Here is a 16,837-nt window from a genome sequence, read left to right as displayed (position 1 = left end):
CGGAGATAGCTGGGCTTGGTGTCTTCTACAAAAATTGACCTTAGCTACCTCTCTAGCCTTTCTCCGGTACGTGTGTATATGTGTATGTGATATCAAGCGTTGAAAGCAGTTGTCAACCTCTTTAGTCTTTCTCCGATACTCTCGTTGGGAAAGTGAAGATTACAAGTTTTTCAGACAACTACCTCTCTATCCTTTCTCCGATGGGTGATCGACTATTACAGTTCGTCCGCAGAGAGCTCCAGCAAGCTCACCTCACCGAGACTGCCGAGACGCTTTAGGGCGAGCATGCTCTAGGCTAAAGCGTCGGTTAGTCGTCTCTGTGACATAGTATTATGCGACACACAAGATTCCCAGCGAGTAAAATGGCTTCATATTAAATTTCATTACAAGCACACGTAGTCATTATAAAATATGGGATATGCAAGATATGACTGTGTTTTTGTGTTGGATTTCTATGGAAAACAAGTGCGAAATACGGCTGCAGGACCGTGGCGAGTAACGATCTCACAAGTCCTACTTTACATGAACAATATGTTCAGATACCATCTTCATATACCGCCTCCCCGATACCATCCAATCCTAAGATGGTTCTAGGTCTAGGAATCCTGTGAGTCCTGAACTCTTCCTTTTCCGGGGGGAGAACCGCATGGTTCACTCGAAGACGACTCCTCTCTCTCGCCAGCTGTGGCGCCACTTGAAGACGGACTCCCATCAATGGTCCGAGAACCATCGTCGCTGGAGCTACGCTCACGACCACTGGAATCAGGCGGCTCGCCAGTCTTGTCTCGAGCAGGAGGGCTACTAGGCGACTGTCGCGCAGCCGGAGAGGTCTTCTTGCTGGCCCTCGTGCGCGCCTTCTTGTTCGGGGGTTCCACAACCTCCAATACCTCCTCCGCCTCGTCCGTGTCCTTATCCCGGGCAGGGCCCGCAGTCTTCTTCTGCCCCCGCTTCACTTTATCCTGATCTCTCTTCCTTCCCTTCCCGGGGACTGGATTCAAGGAGCATCGCTCCTTCAACTTCATACACCTTGAGCAGACTTTGCCTCCGCTATAGAAGCATTCATCTCCCTTGTTATTTTGGAGACAACGATCGCAAGGAACGGCGGGCTTCATGCCTTTATTCCTTTCCTTGTCAGAGCGACTATGCTCCTTCTTCGTCTTGGCGCACTGCTCGATCCCCTCGGGGTTGCTTTCCACGCACTTGGAGCATTTGCATATCTCCCTTTCGCCACTAGTGGCCTTTGACTGCGGCTTCTTGTCTGCCGGTGTGGCAGCGTTGGTCCGCGTGTTGTTCTTCGCGGCTGCTGCAGGTTTCGTCGGCATCTTCTTTCTCGCGACTAGGGCGGCTTTTCCTTCAGCCGCTGGTTCGACCGCTGGCGGCGAGGGCACTTTTGTATTTTCTTCGTTGACCTCTTGATTCTGTCGCTTTTTGGGCCTGCTCGTTGGCAACGGGCGCCGAGGTGCTGGGCGTGAACCGTTGCTGCTACCCGCCTCTTGACTTTGTTGGATGGCGGGTCTATTGATAGCAGTGAAGCCACGAACGCGCTCGGGTACGGGACTTGGAGACTTTTCCCGAGAGGGAGCCCGACTACCTATAGTGATTGCTGGCGTTGCAGAAGCCAGCGGTTCAGGAGGCGGATCCTGAGTTGGCGAGGTCGAGCTGATAAGACCGACGCCGCGAGCCACGCGCTCCTCGTCCTTTTTCGATTTATACATCGCCGCCAATGCCTCTACGGCAATGTTTCTGAGCCTTTCTTCTTCTCCCTCCGCAAATACGGGCATGAAGTTGATAGAAACAGCCATTTATCTGAGTTTGGACTGTTATAGTGTTAGTTGGGACTAAATGGGTACTAGGCAGACAGTCATAGGAGAGCAAATGGGATGAAGTCTTACAATATGGTTTGGATGAAAACCCGAATACTCACAGAATATCGAGGACAAGGGTGAGGGAATTTTCAAGGTGGAAGGAAACATATTGTTCTGACTTTTATATAGACACATGGCACTTGCCACAGATAGTGACTTACTAGACAATGGAGATAGGTTCAGGAAAGCTAGGACGGGTGTATGGTTGGCGTATCATTGAGTTCATCGCAGGTTCGGTACGCAATGAGGTAAACGGAAACAGCCCTCAACGGAGAAAGCTCTTAACCCAGCGCGCCCGCAAGCAATAATCTATGGGATATTGATACAAGACAAAACCCTTCAGACTCATTCCCAACCCCTGCTTTACTCCCATGAACATAACTCCTTGTACCGAGTGCACTCTGAGCAAGCCTTGTAATTCTCTGGCCATTGATAGCATTTGCGCCTATCAATCCCTCGGCATCTTCTGCATTCGCCCAGTGGCTTTTCTAGCATGTTGTGTCTCTCAATCTTGTCGGCTGATAGATGTGCTCGTATGGTCTCTCTGGTTTTCGGCTTGCCTTGACCATGGCATCTCAAACAAGGGCACTTCCGTATTCTGCCGCCTTCCCTTCTGTCCGACTTTGCGTCTTTCGAAGGAGACTCGTCAATGATATCATCGTCCAAGATGCTGTAGCTCGAAGAGGCTGGAGTAACGATGTCGGACATTTCAATGTCGGTGGTCTCGCCGGGAGATGTCTCGTTGTCAGGAGTCTCAGCGCCGGTGGCCTCCTCAGTTCGAGCGGCGTTGCTTGAACTCATTGGGCTTGACATACTATCTGCTGACTCGATCTCTCTTGAACGGGAGATCTTGGATAAGACTGACTTTGGCGCAGTGTTTCTCGGTGCATCATCAGTGAAAGCCTGAATTTTCGAAGCAGAATCGTAGACGGTGTCATTAGCCGAAGTGGCCTGTTGTAGATTGTCGGATGGACCATCGGTTGTTGTAGCACCATCCGCTCCCTCTATTTTCGCTCGTATCTCTTGGTCATGGTCGTCGAATAGTTGGTCTAGGTCTTCAAAAGCCACGCTGGGAGTTTCTGGATGCGGTGGAGACATTTGGTGAGCAAGCCCCTCTTCCACGGACATGCCTTGATCGCCTGCAGACATATCCTCGTCCGTATGGAATTCTAAACCATCTCCGTCCGTGGGCTGGGGATCAAACGGATCGTCCAGATGCGCATCGTCTGGGTGCAGATATTCCGCGTATGAGAACGATTTGTCGGCCCCGGACATTGTTGGGCAGTTGTGTGGCAATCTTGCGTTTGATTAATGAGCAAGTGGGTGATGATTCTGGTAAACCTGGAGGTACCAGTTGACAATCTAATTGATTCAGAAAATACAGAAGATGATGATGTGATCTGGTCGAAGTGCACCATTTCTTCCCACAAGCCAAAGAATGCTGTCATGTCATCAAGCGACGCTGTGCCTTCCTTTTCTTGAGATTTAATGGTCTGGGAAAGCATTGCTGGGCTGACTGGGCACCAACGACGAGACACGCAACTACGGCAGGAACTCAGCTACACGTAACAATGGTCACCTGCAAGAGCAGCATATAACAAAGTAATAGACTTGCAGCTGCCCAAAATGAATGGAGATCATATGGAACTAAACCACTGCCTCTCATTGATATGTCTAAGGTCCTTCCTTCATTACCATGCTAGACACTTCACTGCTTTCCCTGGGAAATGACCTGGTGCCCTTTCCTCTTGCCCTAAATAAATGGACAAACATCGATGAACTGACCAAATACTCAAGCACTGAACGACAGAAGTTGCACGCTAGACTTCACTCTGACTGGCAGCTGCATATTTATCTCTTACCAAATATGCGAGGCAGAGCGCAGATGGACAGTCTTCAGTATCGACTTGAGTAAGCCAGCCCTTTGCCATGCATGAGGATCCCATCTTCTGATGATTCGGCAAGATATTTAGGTAGCCAACAACTCTGAGGAACACAGCCTAGCTCTCAGAATAGAAAGCTTCTCGTAGGACGTTACACACCAGTCTATCCTCAGGCCAAAGATGTAAACATGTTGTACTTATCTCATTCAGGTGGGTCGCAACCAGAGTCAGATCTCATAAATAAAGCCTGGGTATGGGCTTTCCACCTCGTTGAAGTACATCTAGTATGTTCTAGAAACGAGGTATCGATCTTCAGCCCTCGCTCCCGCTAGCTAAGGCACCTTGATGACTCAATGACGGCCCACCCAGGACTCCGAACTTGAAGATTTATCTAAAGCCCTTCATTACCTACTTCACTCAAACTGCGAAAAGCCTCCCTTGAGATCTTCGCTGCCCTAGGGCATCTTATGCTCTAGGTCACCGTCCCAAGCTAACGGACGGTCGCGATCGACAGTTCCTCAACAATGATATCCGCCAAGCTCCTGATGATGTCGTGGTTCTCCAGCTTGTCGCCTCTGCCTTCAAGTGAGTTCCTGTGACGCAAAGTGCTGCTGGTGAAGCGACCGAATCCATACAAAATAGAAGTCGATGAATCCATTGCCTATGGACCAGGAGTGAAGTAAATGGGCACTCCCGGCGCCTCAAATTCCAAAGTTAAAACGTTGAATTTCCTAGGAGGACGGAAGTCACAAGCAAGAGTGACCGCATATTTCCGGAACAGAAGGGTCAACACACATGTGATCTCAGCAGGAACAATACTAAGAGGGTCAGCTTTTCAGGCAAACTTGATGAGCATTTAAGGTGGCTTATTTCTGCCCCAGACACATCCTGGCTCCTTTGGAAAACGCGACTTGATATTGCTCGAGGCTTTTAGCATTTGGCTTCAACCATCGATCTGAGTTGAAGGAGCGGGCATCGGGACCCCTCGCATCTACACTTGTGTGCATAGTGTGCGCCGACATTGAAACGACAGTCTAAACAGAACATTTATGTTAGAAGAGATGCGTATCACATGGCCGTAGGTCCAGTCCCCAGGAAATCGACGGCGCGGTGTTGAGCGAGGATGAACTTGCAGGTATTTTAGTAATAGAGAGAAAGCCAAATAGAGAGAAAGCCAAACATTCGATTCCATACGGCCGTTTTAGTCAACTAATCCAAATGGCAGGAAATCTCGACTTTTCCAATGGGTGCGGTCGTACATGGTAGCTGAGGGCATTCCCAATGCAAATGCTGGGATGGTCAAAGACTTGAATGCCCATGGCTTCGTATGCGCCTTACTGCCAAGAGGGTCTCTCTTTTCAAGTTTTGATGCTTCTGGATACATTACAAATTCCATTATAAAATCATACACAGCCTTGCATTTGAATTTCGCAGTCATGTCAAAGACGTGATCAACACGAGCTGCGCCGTGGTCCAGGCATAGCCGGGATGCGCCGATACCCAAACGGGCATGTTTATGCGGACCACCGGGCCCGGAACCCCGCACCGATCATCGTCCGCATTGACTTGCCATATCGCCTTGAGTGGGGGAGACGAGATTCCTATCGAGGGACAAGCACTCTCGTCCACCACAACCCCCGGATGCTGTGATATCTACATTACTCGAATTCATGAGGGACGTTGGACAACATGACACAGCAGATTGACATGAGTGCGAGACTGGAGAACTCTTTATCTCGTGTCTGACGTCAAAAGCAACCTCACAAATCCCCCCGCAGCTACCAATCCCGATTCTAACTCAACGTTCCCATTTGTCTTTTCCTCATCGCTTTCATATTCGTTCAAGGAAGTAGTCAAACCTGAGCTCAAGTCCGAGGATAATATAATACAATCCACTCGTTCGTCCGTATCAATCATGGACGAGAGAGCCCGCATTCCCGTTACCCTCCCGGTGCCGAACCCAACGCCCAGCTATTGGCACTCGCCGCTCTCCCGTCTCTCAACCTACAACTCCAGCCCATCACCACCCTCAGAGACCGATACTTTGATCATAGGAAGTGGCATCACTGGCGCGGCCACAGCGCACTTCCTCCTTTCCTCAAAAGATGGATCGGCTTCGCCCCCGGACATCACCATGCTTGAGGCTCGCACCCTTACCTCAGGTGCAACGGGTCGCAATGGCGGCCACACCAAAGCCGCATCCTACCGATCATTCCTTCATCACGCCGAGACACTTGGGACTGAAGCAGCTTGCCTCATTGCCCGTCTCGAACTCGCAAACATCCGAGCGGTTCACGCCTTTGCCGCGTCACATCTCAAAGACAAGGAGACGGAGAGCAGACCCTGCCAGACCGTCGACGCGATATACGACGAGGCGCAGTGGGAAGCTGCCAAGAAGGCCATAGAGGCGATGAGAAAAGCCATGCCAGACGACGACGCCTCAAAGTACGAATTCTATGGCGTTGAAGAGATGAAGACGCGGTTTCACGTTGCAAAAGAAGGGCTATATGGAGGCATCGGGTACGAAGCCGGAAGCATTTCTGGGTACCGCTTCACCACCGGCGTGCTGGAGTTATGCGTCGACAAAGGCATGAAGCTCTTCACAGAGACACCGGCACTAAGCGTCAAGAAAGTTCAACATGGTGTCTCCACGGACAACCACCGCTGGATAGTCGAGACACCAAAAGGACAAATCAAGGCTCGCCGCGTCATACTCGCAACAAACGGCTACACCGCATTCCTCCACCCACGCTTCCAAGAGGCCATCGTCCCAATGAGAGGCCAAATCACAGCTCTCCGCCCGGGCTCCAACATGCCAAAGGCGGGCCTCGCGACAACCTACAGCTTCATCTACGAGGCCGGCTACGAGTACATGATCCCCAAACCGGCAGGCACGCAGTTCGCCGGCGATATTGTCATCGGCGGCGGCCTAGTCCGCGCTCCCGACCAAGGGCTAGGCGAGTACGGTACGACGGATGACTCGCGGCTGAACCCCGTCATCAGCGCGTACCTGCGCGAGACGACACCGCGCTATTTCGGCGACGATTGGGGCGACGATGACCCCGAGGGCGAGGGCGGCGGCAGGGTGCGCACCGAGTGGACGGGCATCATGGGCTTCAGCCCCGACGGGTTCCCATTCGTGGGCGAGGTGCCGGGCGAGGAAGGGCTGTGGGTTTGCGCGAGTTTTCAGGGACACGGTATGGTGTTTTGCTGGATGTGCGCGAGAGCGTTGGCGGTCATGCTCGAAGGGAGGGACGGCAGCGCGGAGGATAGGGAGAACGGGGAGGAGAGCAAGGCGGAGGAGGCGGAGAAGCAGCTTGGCAGCTGGTTTCCCGACGCATTTAGAATTACATCTGCACGCCTGTCGCAAAGATTCGGAGGGAGAGTGAATCACTCGACGGCTGGATCCGCTGAGCGGACATAAAATAGAGACATAGAGGCACAGAAAGGCATGGAAATGTCGAGACATGAGACTCGAGAGTCACTCGTAAACGCCCACCTGACGCCGTAGCGGGCTGGCTTGACTTGGCTTCCTTGCTTTCTCGTTGCGGCTGGAATAGAGTTCGACCGCGCCAGTCATGGCCGCTTAGCTTAACCATCCCCTCGGATTTTATCGTATGAGCCCGTTCTGGCGGTCAAAGAAGGAACAGGTATACCAGGGAGGAGGAAAGGGGAAATGGCGTCTCGTCCGGCTTTCCACGGCCGTATGTAGGCAAGTACGTACGCATAAGCAAACGATGTTGTTGTTGTCTTGTTTGCTCGAGCCGGCGTCGGGAAACACGGTCACGAGGTGCATGGCCATACCTACATGTCACACACCCATGGGATGGGTCACTGCCAGGACATGGCTGGATGGAATACGACTGTGGCAGATTATCGTGACGGTTTGTGGAGGTTCTCCTTCAGCCGGCCACGTTCCTATTCGGTGTTATCTCTTGTGTTGCAATGAACAAGTCAGGATACCATTGCGTCCAAAAGATTCACTCACGCCAGGTTCCAAGTCGCGCGCGTAATTGCGGCCGTTTGATGTCATCTGCATGTCGCACAATGCGCGGAAGCAGCAAACATTCTGACCAAAAACCCCACCTAGATGGCGGCACGCCTCCACAACTCGGAATGGAGGCACTAAGGTCATTGCACTACGGGATACGTACGAAGTAGGTCCCGCCATGTTCGTCCGTCTCTGCTTGAATGGAGTCATCCCAATCGAGCGGCACAAGCGGGAAGAGTCTCGCCAGTGCGTTGGCACGGTACTGCTCGCCTCGGGATCGCTTGCAGGTGCAGGTCCAAGGGGGACCACTCGGTTGGGAACAATAACCCACTCGGGGAAAGGGGGGTTCGCGATGAATGAATGGATGTTGAGGGCAGCGAGACGCAGAGATGGAAGGCCAGACCCGAGAGGCAGAGCTGTGGCGTTTTTGGTGTGCCGTCCTGTTGGATAAAAAGGACTGGACGGCACTTCAGCCATCATCCGTTAGGTCGGTGGATAGCGTACCCTACGTCCGGTTAATGTGAAAAAGAGATGACAGGCAGCACAGCTTATGACGGGAAGCTGCTGTCTGAACGAACCATCCCCGAGAGACCAAGCCTATGATGGAGATGCTTCTGCGAGGAGAGCAGAGCCTGAGAAACGTGTATGCCCGCCTTGGGTCGATGTCATTTGCAATATCGTGGGGGGGAGCAGCTTCGATCCAGAAAGTTGTCGGAGTGGAACGGCTTGCCGAGAGCCACCGTACACACACATCGAATACGACTCTGAGAAGCAGCCATGGCCTCATTTCCTACTCGATACGTACGTCCACCAAGATGATCGTGAGGAAACCCCCGCTCGACCATAAGTATTGAGGCAGGTGCTTAGTGCGGTCCTGGGCATCGTGGGTGCGCAACTTGCGCGCACTGCGCGGGCGCGGCAGCACGGAAAGACGAGAAGAACGACAGGGGTAACTTTGACAAACACTTTGCCGGCCGGCTTCCTTTGCCCAGCACCAGATGCTGGATAGACCCCAGCCAGCCAGGACCACAGCTGTACGGACGGATATGCGATCCACCGTTCTGGAGACCTTTGACAGGCTGCGAAACCCGAAGGATTCAAGCAGCCAAGCCGTCCGTTGATATGAGAGAGAAAGCAGCACACACACACGCACACACACAAACACACATACACAACAATCTGCAGACAGCCTACAGGTAACCCGACAGAGGGGATAGTGGCCCGTAACTGCAGGCACAAGACAAGGAACCACCCAATAGCCCTTCGATTGGGACCGCGCGCACACACGTCGCCAAATGCGGTGAGCGTCGAAGAGGTATCCGTAGAAAGAGATGCAGTTACTATGCGCCTCTGCGGCATGATGTCGGGACCGGGCGTTGCTCAGCGCGAGAGCGAGGGCAATGCATTGAGTGAGGCTTGGGAATAGCCAACGTTGATCTTGTCTCGCCTGTGGTTTGAGTCATGTCTACATGGTGCGCGCATATACGTAGGCTGAGCCCGTTTGTAGCTTGACGTGCGTTTGTCACAAGCATCGCGGTTCCCCCCTTCCGTCGTCATGCTGTGCATTTGCTCATGTTCCGAGGATAAGGGTCTGGTAAGATTTGTAAAGTTCGGGAGAGAGATCCCTCGGCCCAAAAACTCCTTGGTAGTGCCCGATGATTCCGAAGATCTTCATTGCGCCAATTTGGGTTGATTTGCTAGTGGCGTTTTGGAACCTGTTGGACCAGAGGGGTTAAAGAGGTTGCAGCTCGGCTGAGCATGGAGACATGTATGTCCTTACGTGTCTGTAAGCTTGTGCCAGACAGGTATGATGGCTGTGTCGTCGGGTCATCAAACTTTGTGGGATAAGCACGCAAAAGAGCCTATCTGGTAACGAAATCGGGTGGCATGCGGCCAGAGCAGAGTAAACCGCGTGCGCTTGCGCTTGTACGGCCGAAATATCGTGTTGCCCTAATATGCTGTAATGTAAATGGTATCGCAATTGGTGCGAGACCATTCCGATGGTTTTTAGTACATATGGTAATGTTCAGTAATCGGTATTCAGCGTTCGAGGCTGTCTAGCACGTATGGGTGTGAGACGGCGGCTACGATGTTTGACCGCCTTAGTCGTGGTTATTGGGAGAAAGCGCAGTGTTAGACCCGGTAGTGGTTGGCGATCGACAGTCAAAGTCCAGGCCAAAAAGCAATGGCTTCAGATCGTCGCGTCCAATGCCATGGAACTTGCTCGGGACCCCGGCTCACGGGCGGTGACTAGCACGTAGTTCCATCTCAGAGGTCCCCTTGGACGAGCACATTTTGTCTCTTTGGATTCGAGGGGAAGGGAGGGGGGCTGAGACTAAGCAGCTAAGGTAGCTTAGGCCTTTTGTTTCGCCTGGGATGGGATTCCAAAGAAAAGATGGCTTTGCTAATTACACATTGTCGACCACGTTGTGACATGCCACGGCCATGCTCTACGAATCAAGATCCGCGATGGCGACAAGAGATGAGTTGACACAATGGGGGCGCAAACTAGGGCCAAAGTAGCGCAACTGACTCTGATCCTCCCTACTGCGGGAGAGAGAGAGGCTTAGGCTGAACCACGGACCAGCAGGCACGAGTCGAAAAGCTGCGGACGCCCGGGACGCTAAGAGATCATATGAACCTCACAGTTGGATTAGAGCGTCGCAGCTTGCCATCCATCTCAGTACCGTCTGGTCCTGATTTGATTTGGCTGTCTGGGTCATCTCATGATTTCCAGTCTCTTGTCCCATCCAGGGTGGATAGGAGAGTTGATCTGAAGCCGACGGTGCGAAGGCAAAAATGTGAAATGAGCTGACGGAGATCTGCAGTGGTCGTTATTCCCGGTGCTAGCAAGACGACCGAACGCCCGTTCGCTCCGGACGGTAAGTAGATGCTGAGGATCGGGTGGGCGAAGAAGACGGGACCGAAATGATATGCCCTGGAGGGGAAACAGGGACGAATCGCGAGAGTCGCGGAGTTTGCCTTGGCGGCACCCAGACGCAACAACGGCCGGCGGTCAAGCCGGGGACTTACAGTTGCAAGAACTGCCATTGGGTCGACGCCATATTAGACGAGACAAGACGATGTCGCCCTGTGTCGGCCGATGAACGGGATGTCGATGTGAGTGACAACAGATGGGTAAAGACGGGGGTTGTTGTTGGTCATGGGGATGGCTCCGTTTGGGATCCGGGAGGTCGCATCCGAGCGTGGTATTCAACGGGTTGTAATAATGCAATGGAATGGCAATCGCTTGCATGGCGCGGGAAGTCACGACGTGTAATATCAAAGCTACTTGCATGGATGGATAGGATGGTATAGCCATGATCGCTTTCCGTACTCCGGTTTGTATCAGTACTAGAGAGAGAACTCTGAACTTTGAAGTATCAAATTTTGCGTGGGCCCTGGATGCAGTACGCCAGGTGTAGATAGGAAAAGGATTGGACTATTGGAGAAACGACCACTCACCTGAAAGGCTAGAACGATGCGACTGCCGACTGCCGAGTGACGAGCGGCGTAGAGGCATGCGATCTTCGCTGCAAAGGAAGGACTTTTGGTTGGAAAGAAACACAATCGAAGCCCCCTCCATGGACTTTGCCGCTTACCAATGCCAGCATTCTATCGGATGCATGAAGTCGCTGAGTTATTGAATTCAGATTCCTTGGTTGTGAGGAGCTTGCAAAGTCTCTGGTTTCACAATAGAATACGTCTGACCATAACTAATACTGAGCAAGTCTTTGAGGGATAAATCAGCTGCTCCTCTCGTAAACGTCAACATCTCCTAGCCAGTGAATTACAGAATACATGCGGATCCGATAGACTCGGAGAGAGTGACCTCGATGGGCCGGCCCCCCTTCTCCCAAGAAAAGCTTCCTCCCGAGTCCCGGCCCAGCGTGCCATTCCTCTGGGAACATCCACAACGATGGCTGGGGCCCCTAGCTGCCCTGTTGTCCGTTGAAGGCGTGCAGACCAAGTACTCTGTATTCGTAGAGTTGCAGCGCTTTATCCGTCTCATGTCCCTTTCCGTCTAGGGGGTGTCTAGCAGTACTAACAGTGGGCGAAGGGGAAAGAGGATCCAAGGAACAGGGAGCGAAAGGGGTGTTGGGATACCAGGCTGTGACATTTCCTCCATGACAGAGAAACATGGATAACGTCAAGGAGAAGGAAGCAGAGTCAAGTACTGTCCATGTACCCGTCTGCTCTCCTCTCGACCTCGGCATGCCCCCTTTGAGTATCCCACCAAAACCCATTCGATTCCTCGACCCTCCCTGTACCGCCAAGAAGGACAATCTGGGTCTCAGCCCCCACAGAAGGGACAAGTTCAAATCCCGAAATCTAAAGTCCCACTCTTTCTTTGGGTAGTGTGTTCTTCCGGCGCTCACTTCGCACCTATTCTCCGTACCTCTCTCTGTACGGTAGGTATCCGTACGCACACACACACTCGTAACGGACGGGATATGCTCTAGTGCAGATTGAAGTCTCTTTAAACGTGCTGGGTCTCGTGTTTTTCTCCGAACGTAACCTCCATGTGGCGGGTGACTATCAGGTCATACTTGAGTTACGGGCTGTCAGGTTTGACGCATGCTTTGTGTGGAACGTTAAGATGAGGGGGAGAATTCCACGGAGCAGAGGAAAGGCCACCCAAGCAAAACCTGGGCTTCCCAGAATCTTCGTGGCTAGAGAAAAGCTTCATATTTACTTTTTTTCTCCTCTCTCCAGTCGAATCGACGGATTGAGCTCGATGCAGGACAAACGGACCAGACGGCGACGCTTCTTCCCTCCACCCTCTCTGACCGTAACCGCTGCTGCAAGGTTTTTTGTGAGATCTGACAAAGACTTGAGCAATTGTGGGCAGCGCTCTGCTGGATTGGGAGGAGGAGGGGAAGACCCAAGCAGCGCCGACGAGGAGGGGCAGCCCGGGTCCGGGAGCATGGACATGGGTTTCTCGTCAACGACTGCCAGTGACCACTTCTCGGGAGCCAAGACCTCCAAACCTTGCCCTGCTCTGCTCATCGGTATGCTTGAACTGTGCCATTGTAGCATCCGTCAAGCGTCAACGCTGTCAGCATGTACCTCTGAAAGCAACCCTGGAAGAGTCAGAAGTGAGGCTTTCCTCATACTGCTCGAATGATTGATCACTGAGCGGCCTTCCTTTACCATGGTAGTGCGGACTTTGCGCCCGTTTGATGGGCGACGGAAAGTATGGATGGTCCTTGCTGGTGGACTTGGTCACGGACATAGGACTGTGACACTGACAGCTGAGTGAAAGGCCGCCAAGTTGTCGAAACATTTTCTTGCTTTTCTTCCCTTCCCAACGGACTGGACTGCTAAGCTTCGGCACTCGGTCAATGTGTCGGGGGAAGTCGGTGGGCAGAAAAACACTGGCAGCTTTGGGCAGAGAATCCTGCCGCACGAGAAGTGGAATGATATCGATCATCTCAAGTTCGTTTGCTGTGGCCCATCCAGATCTTTGCCTATGGGTTGATGGGCTTCGTGGGGTCCAGCGATAGTGGTATGCTTCTTCTTCTTCTTCTTCGGGACATCGCGCAATCTCGCGCAATCTCTGCGGGCCCATAGTTCAACGGATGCATCTGTGTGATCTTTTCTGGGCTCGATCTTGCTGGAGACTTCAGAGACGGGGGTCCCCATCAGAAACCGAAGAGCCGCAAAACATGACCGTCAGACGGTCGGCCATCTTGACGGTACCGACGGGTCGACGGCCCCGGCCTTCAGTTTCGACCGAGCTTCGGCGCTCTGTGCTCCGTGCTCTTTGTCCCAACTCTTGAGCTTCTTGGGTCTTGGGTCTTGAGTCTTGACTCTTCGTGGGGTGCTACGTTTGCCAAGAGCTCCCCTTCTCTCGGGCAGGTGGTTTGACTGTACTGTCGGCCGCTTGTTGCAGGTTCATGGCGCTTCATCCCAGCAGCTTGGTTCGAGACAGAATAGAGTTCATTGACGAGGTGTTGATCCTTTGCGGGCTCCATCGAAATCTGCCACAAGGTCGAATGGCATGGCGAAGTGAACGAAGGCCAAGACTTGGTCAGACGCGAAGGTGCCGACACTACTAGAGTGATGGGCAGGCCTTTTGACAGACGTACTGATAGCATCGCAGACCAGAAAGTCCTAGACTCGTGACATCTACCGAGATAGACTTAGAGTCGTCGAGATGATTATTGCGGAACTCTCCGTCAACTTTGATTTCCCTGCGAAAATCCTCGATTCGTCTTGGGGGCCCTGCCGGTTCCGGGCTTTGAAAATGAGCTTGTACCTGTCCAACACAAGTGGAGAATGGAAGTGGATTAGATAAGCATGCCCTGTACCATGGAAACGTCCGAGCCAAGGGCCCCAGGGAAGTGAGTGACACTGACACTGACTGGGAGTTGGGAGGGCTGGGGAGGGGGTGAGGGCCTTGGACCAGAAGGGAGAGGAAGAGAGAGAGAGAGAGAGAGAGAGAACAGTAGTCAACAGGTGATCGATGTACCTCGACACCCGCAGGTACTTCCGCCTTGTCTTTGCCTTTGCGGCTTGCCTTGCCTGCCCGGATCCACGAGAAGGGGGGCAGAGAGGCGGCCGGGACGCTGCACGTTCCAGGTCGAGGTTACTCCTGGTGCTCCTCCCATCCGCAGCTCCTCCCAGTGCAGCAGAGCAGCTAAGGGTACATAGTAGAGTGTAGGCGAGGCGAGCAGGGCAGGGCACTTGCTTTGCGTCTGCTTTGCTTCTGCTGCGCTGCTGCTGCTAGAGGAACTCATGTTCCCATTCCCTTGGGTCGGCGGGCCCCCTACTCCGTACGTCTGCGCCTAGTTAAGTACACAGTAAGTACGGTACAGGAGGATGTCCTAGCCGTAGCAGCAGCAGTCCTGGGTCATCGTTGCGCAGGTTAGTCTTGAAGGACTTCCCTCCGACGATAATCCGCATAGCAAGCAGGTCGATGGACGTCCGCAGGAGAGTTCCCCATCAGCAGCTCCAGTTGCCCCTCTTCAGTACAGAACATGTCGACATTCATTGGCATCACGACTGGCCACGCCTCATCATGTGCTTCTCAGAGTCTGCCTCCGGCTCCTCTTTCCCGTTGCTATCTCGCCCTATCTCATATCCTTCTCTCTCGACTATCGGTCTACCTCCCGAGTCTTGACACTGCGCATACACGAAGCACATGCAGATTCATGTCCAGTCTCCATTATGCCACCATGTAGACGCTCCGCTCATTACGCACGCATCGTCTTGGCTCACATCCGTTTGCCTACAAGAGTAAGGATACTCTGTACTCTGTACGGATATGTACAGAGCATCGCGGCTGGCAATGGATATCTCTCCACTCGGTGAACGGCTATCTCTCAGATACAACATGCGCTTACCGTTCCGGTTCGAAAAGGAGCCCTACTGCCGCACATCATCACCCGTTCTCATTAAGGGGTTTGACGGCTCCTGACTCGCCCATCTGCCGTGGCACCACGGCACCGCGGCCATGGTCGCAGCCCTAAGGCAAGCCACGTCTGCCAGCGCACAGCACATTGGGATTGTTTCTCGGAGCTGCACTTTGGCAACCTCACAAGGACAAGAGGACCCGGAAGTGCTCGCAAGAACCCCCCCTCTTCTTCCTCGATCTTCAAAACCTAAGAACCATTCCGGCGTTGTCTTGACTCTTGGGGTAGTACGGATGCCCTATCGCAAAAAGTCACCTTACCTTAACCCCAACGTGCCTTGCACCCCTCCACTTCAGCTACAACCTCACCGAATCCCACTTCCAGACTGTTTACACTAGTTTCCCCCCTCCATCCCCTCTTTTGAACCCTTTTCCTGTGTTCCCCTCACGATGTTCACTTTTTCTTCCCATCATCCTTTTGGTCACGGCCCATCATATCCTATCTCGTGCTGCACGAGCAGACGGACGGGAGAATCGCCGTGAAGCATGTCTTATACTGATTCAATGAGCTGATGTTGTGACGGACCATGTGCTCTCCCACATGGGGCCACGTTCGTGTCTCTTCTTCCCGTCGTGCCTCCTGCCTATCCCGCTGCTGTATTCATTGTGTATGTATGCGCTGTGCTTGTACTACATACCCAGTATAGACGCAACGGCAGGGTGATGCCAATTCTGGTGCAAAACAGACATGCTTCATCCCCCAAATCCCTGACTTGAGCCAATCATAGGTCCATCACGACGCCTTCGTTCCTCATTCCCGGGTCCCTACGTCTTCAGGTCTGACCCGACAGCTTGTTTTGAAGGATTCCTTCCCCTCCCCTCCGACGCCGATGCCCTTACCCTCCTCTCCCGCTGCCCGCACCACTGATGTGCGCAGCCACCCCACTGACAGTGGCCAGGTCTGTATGTTGTACCCTGCCTGTTTCGTTCCTTGCTCAGCCCGTCGTATCTGAATGGGAGACACTCACACACACACTCACACACAAACACACACCCCAGTGCCCCCCCCCCCCCCCCCCCCCCCCCCCCCCCTTGGCGGCCCCGCCCCCCCCCCACCGGGGGCTGTGTTTTTTTTTCTCCCCCCTGTTTTTTTTCCTTTCCCCCCCCCCGCTTCTTAATGGGGGAAACCCCCCACCCCCCCCCCCCCCAAAACCCCCCCCCCGGGCCCCCCCCCCCCCCCCCCAGGCCCCAGGGGCAGATTGATGGGCGTTAGGCACACTCGAGGAACAGTAGGCGGCTGACGAGCTAACCAAATTCGAGACAACTTGCCTATGGGTAGCTCGCTAGCTCATTAGAGCTGTCGAGACTGTCTTGTCTTGCGCAGTAAGCATGGTAAGCTCGCTTGGTGCCAAACATTGCCAAGGACAGGTTCACACACTCCTTGAGCTCTCTCTCTCTCATCTTCCTATTCATCTTCATCTTTATCGTCCTCGTGAAGCTGTAAAGTCATCAAAAAAAATATAGTCATTTAGTTGTCAGGCAGCGACCATCATTAACCCTGGCCTGCAGAGAACCACAGCCCGGGTATCGAGCGGGAAAGCATTACCCGCCCCTGCAAGTATAAGTCATCCAAGCCTTGCTGTAGCATCTGAGGTAGGTATCGAAGCAGAGCAGAGCAGAGCGCAAGTGCCACTCTCCCACTTGTACCTGGGCGAAGCAATGTACATTCCCTTGACCCATC

General features: G+C 53.2%; 6 protein-coding genes across 6 annotated transcripts; 2 read left to right on the top strand and 4 right to left on the bottom strand.

Annotated features, from left to right (window-relative positions):
* Window positions 1-596: 596 nt before the first annotated feature.
* Window positions 597-1,802, bottom strand: CABS01_16118 (uncharacterized protein; the record flags this gene model as incomplete). Its single annotated transcript, XM_060549450.1, has 1 exon — window positions 597-1,802. One exon carries the CDS (start codon window positions 1,800-1,802, stop codon window positions 597-599), a length of 1,206 nt encoding a protein of 401 aa, XP_060390172.1.
* Window positions 1,803-2,228: 426 nt separating this feature from the next.
* CABS01_16117 (uncharacterized protein) lies at window positions 2,229-3,140 on the bottom strand (the record flags this gene model as incomplete). Its single annotated transcript, XM_060549449.1, has 1 exon — window positions 2,229-3,140. One exon carries the CDS (start codon window positions 3,138-3,140, stop codon window positions 2,229-2,231), a length of 912 nt encoding a protein of 303 aa, XP_060390171.1.
* A 1,474-nt stretch (window positions 3,141-4,614) lies between these two features.
* CABS01_16116 (uncharacterized protein) lies at window positions 4,615-4,755 on the bottom strand (the record flags this gene model as incomplete). Its single annotated transcript, XM_060549448.1, has 1 exon — window positions 4,615-4,755. The coding sequence occupies one exon, from the start codon at window positions 4,753-4,755 to the stop codon at window positions 4,615-4,617; it is 141 nt and encodes a 46-aa protein (XP_060390170.1).
* Window positions 4,756-5,663: 908 nt separating this feature from the next.
* Window positions 5,664-7,172, top strand: CABS01_16115 (FAD dependent oxidoreductase; the record flags this gene model as incomplete). Its single annotated transcript, XM_060549447.1, has 1 exon — window positions 5,664-7,172. One exon carries the CDS (start codon window positions 5,664-5,666, stop codon window positions 7,170-7,172), a length of 1,509 nt encoding a protein of 502 aa, XP_060390169.1.
* Window positions 7,173-13,169: 5,997 nt separating this feature from the next.
* On the bottom strand, window positions 13,170-13,431 carry CABS01_16114 (uncharacterized protein; the record flags this gene model as incomplete). The annotated part of the gene is made up of 2 exons (XM_060549446.1): window positions 13,170-13,356; window positions 13,409-13,431. The coding sequence occupies 2 exons, from the start codon at window positions 13,429-13,431 to the stop codon at window positions 13,170-13,172; spliced, it is 210 nt and encodes a 69-aa protein (XP_060390168.1).
* Window positions 13,432-14,042: 611 nt separating this feature from the next.
* On the top strand, window positions 14,043-15,214 carry CABS01_16113 (uncharacterized protein; the record flags this gene model as incomplete). The annotated part of the gene is made up of 4 exons (XM_060549445.1): window positions 14,043-14,086; window positions 14,288-14,340; window positions 14,400-14,545; window positions 14,927-15,214. The coding sequence occupies 4 exons, from the start codon at window positions 14,043-14,045 to the stop codon at window positions 15,212-15,214; spliced, it is 531 nt and encodes a 176-aa protein (XP_060390167.1).
* Between the last annotated feature and the right edge of the window lie 1,623 nt (window positions 15,215-16,837).

This window comes from Colletotrichum abscissum, assembly GCF_030869225.1.
Source record: "Colletotrichum abscissum strain IMI 504890 chromosome Unknown Scaffold_82.1, whole genome shotgun sequence".
Taxonomy (NCBI): domain Eukaryota; kingdom Fungi; phylum Ascomycota; class Sordariomycetes; order Glomerellales; family Glomerellaceae; genus Colletotrichum; species Colletotrichum abscissum.
Note: the sequence above shows the minus strand (reverse complement) of the source record. Positions and strands in the feature narration are given on the sequence as shown.